Source organism: Aplysia californica, unplaced genomic scaffold (genome assembly GCF_000002075.1).
Source record: "Aplysia californica isolate F4 #8 unplaced genomic scaffold, AplCal3.0 scaffold00321, whole genome shotgun sequence".
Classification (NCBI taxonomy): Eukaryota; Metazoa; Mollusca; class Gastropoda; order Aplysiida; family Aplysiidae; genus Aplysia; species Aplysia californica.
Window position 1 is genome coordinate 838,232 of NW_004797591.1, and position 3,149 is coordinate 841,380.

At 44.0% G+C, this 3,149-nt stretch overlaps 1 protein-coding gene across 1 annotated transcript; it reads left to right on the top strand.

The window, feature by feature from the left end:
• Positions 1 to 102: 102 nt before the first annotated feature.
• LOC101855351 lies at positions 103 to 2,308 on the top strand. Its single transcript, XM_013084840.2, has one exon. The coding sequence runs from the start codon at positions 107 to 109 to the stop codon at positions 1,175 to 1,177; it is 1,071 nt and encodes a 356-aa protein (XP_012940294.1). The 5' UTR covers positions 103 to 106; the 3' UTR covers positions 1,178 to 2,308.
• The last annotated feature ends 841 nt before the right edge of the window (positions 2,309 to 3,149 follow it).

A 3,149-nucleotide genomic window follows, 5' to 3' on the forward strand; every position in this document is an offset into this window, starting at 1 on the left:
CCCCGTAGGTCATCGCTGTATCAAAATGATTTTTAACATTTTTTATAGAGCATCCAACTAATCTTGTTTTTATTTTCTTCAGATCTGTTGGTGGACACAACTCAAAATGGCTAACAACTCAACAACGGCTATAGAAATTGTCACAAAGTCTGACACGTTCGTCGCTGCGGCAGTGTTTGTCTCTAACGAGGCTTCCTACTACATCGAGGTCACACTTGATCTTGTCCTGGTCACCATTCTCGCTTTCGTCGGCATCGGTACCAACATCATTGACATCGTCGTCTTCGGCCGTCAAGGGTTCAGAGACAGTGTAAACATCAGCCTCTCGGCGATAGCGACCATGGACTTGATTAAATGCGTAACGGGGGCAGCGGCGAGGATGAACGGAATCCTAGGGTTGTTCTCAACTGCGCTGGCCGTGACGTGGAAAAACATCTGTACCCCCACCTTGCTCTATCTTCAGATCTTTGTCGGCTACGTGTCCTACGTCATGGCAGCCTACGTGGCTGTAGAGAGGTGTCTGTGTGTGAGTATGCCGTTCAAGGTCAAGTCCCTTATCACCCCGAAACTGACCTTCTGCATGATGGTGATGATCACTGTCGTTGTCATGGGATCGTTCTCTGTCGTCTTCTTTATCTACCGCATCGACTGGGTGTACAGCGACAAATACGGCCAAACCATTGCTATCTATGGCTACAGCGACTTCTACGATCGCCACAACTTTGGCGTCATGTGGTATTACAATCTCATCGGCGTGATCAATCCAATCCTAAGCTTCACAGTGATGGTAGTTTGCACGGTTATAATTTTCTACCATCTCAGAAAAGCCTCAAAGTTTAGACAGCAAAGCCAACAGGGAGGTCAAGAGAGTGGCAAAGGTGGAAGCGGAGACCAAGGAATGTCTTCACGAGACAGACAAGTTATCAAAATGCTGCTTGTGGTGATCATCATTTACATCATAAATTTTGTTCCGCGAATCTCAATGTATGTTGCAAAGTTATTCGTTAAAGAGTATTACTTCCTGAAAAGATATCACAATATTTTCATGCTGTCCACGTATACGCTGTTTGTCATTGACTTCTTGAACGCTTCCATGAACTTGTTCATTTACCTCACAATGAGCAGCAATTTCAGGGCTACCTTCTTCTCCCTGTTCATTGCTCGCAAGAAGGTGTAAGTCTTCACCTGTGTTCTGGGCATGGCAATACTAGTCTTGTCAAAACACGGAGAAGAAGAACGGAACTTCACTGAAACATCTGGAGATAAACAGATAATAAGACAAGCGTGCACCATTCTCTGGTATTTTTTTGCTGTTTTAAATATTATTCAAATATTTCCCCCCTTCCCCCCTTTTGCGACTTACTCCCATCATAGCCTCTGTCCTTTCCCTTAAATCACGCACAAAATTACGAACATACTATTCAACGCTCACGAGACTAAAATGGAAATAAAAGCCATGACATACTTGTTTTTCTTTTTTACTTGAATCTTTTGCCCCGCATTACTCACGGTCTCTCTGTCTCTAGTGTATCTTTTTGCACCCTGCCCCCCCCCCCCTTTCCAGCCTCCTCCCTCCGGAATTCTATTGCTTTAAAATCTTCAGTAGAATTAGTATTAGCACGTGTTTCTTACATGCATTTTCTTGTCCTGCTGTTATCGACATTTACAATCAAAACCGATGGAACACTATTCAATGTATACTCTGTTAATTGGAAATAAACCTCTGTATGTACACATCTAGTGCCTCACGCTTTCAAGTCAATGACGGTAGAATTTTCATAATAATTTACGAAAAGATGAAAGATGGTTTTGTGGTATTTGTAAATGGGGAAAATCTGTAGTGGTATACACTTGAAACTAAGCGAAGACGAAAGACACCGGCAACAACTGGTGATGGTAGCGTAGTGCACACCATGTTGTTTGGATGTCGCTTCGCTCTGTTGTCCCTATTTGTTTCGCATCGGTGTCGTTTCGTTTTGGCTACTTGGATTTCTTGTTTGACGGATATCACTCAGGGCTGTCACTGTGACGTGCAGCGCGGTGGTCGGGACGTCTGACATGGTAGCGTCTCCCTTCAAACAGACAGCTGTGACGTCACGTTAAGACGGCGACGGTACGTGAAGTGACCACAGTACAAGCTTAGTTATCAATTACACCTGGTGCTTACTGACTGTTTAATTCATTTGATCCAGTTAGGGTCGGCCGGATTTTTCTTCATGGAGGGAAAAAACTACCATTTTGGCACAATACAACCGATTTGACTCGTGTTTTTGAAATGCAAACATATTTGATTTTGAAGGTCACATTCGAAATTAGTTGAACTCAATAGTATCGTGCCAAAATTTTAGTTTTTGTCCCATCATGAAGGAACAGGTTTGGCTGGTATGGACGGACTCAAATTAATCAAATAGACAGTGTGCACTCGGTATTAAAAACCTGGATAGAGGGAATAGCGGTTTTCATGATTCAGGCTATGGCGTTCGTGTTTGGGAAATGAAGAAGAACGCTTGGTCTGGATAGACGTGGTCGAAGAATTCACACTCAAATCACATTTTACCCCCCCCCCCCAGAGGTAATGAAGTACTATAACTATTTAGTGGTAAGGTGATAGAAAATGGGAGGAAGATGGGAGAGGGTCCATTGTTTCTTTTTCTTTATTAGTTTTACTATCTTGCAGACACAACGGCTATTTCGTAGACGGCAGTTTCTGTTAAGTAGGTGTTTTACGAGCCACATGGACACAGTTTAGATAATTGACGTAGAAGTCAGGCTTCGGCCCTGCTTATCAGGGTCACCCCAGGCTAAGAAGGATACAACGTCCCGGCAGCGGTAAAAATGTTCCCCACACAGGAATCGAACTCAGATTTTCTGCGTGCAACAGCGAAGCACCTAACCGCTACACCATAGATACCAGCGCGGACAGATTCCACGATGGTTAAAGCAAAGAAGGAGTGAGAAGAAAGAAACAAGACAGAGGTGACAGAGGTAAATCTGTAGAAATAAATATTTGGACATCCTGCTGCTGTGCAGCGGGCCTGTTTGTTCCTTCCCGTTGACAATGAGGAACCGAGACAGACAGACAGACAGACAGACAGACAGACAGACAGACAGACAGACAGACAGACAGACAGACAGACAGACATACCCAT

What these genes read in the sequence shown, in the direction of transcription:
- LOC101855351 (XM_013084840.2), top strand. Translation starts at nt 107, where the DNA reads ATGGCTAACAACTCAACAACGGCTATAGAAATTGTCACAAAGTCTGAC.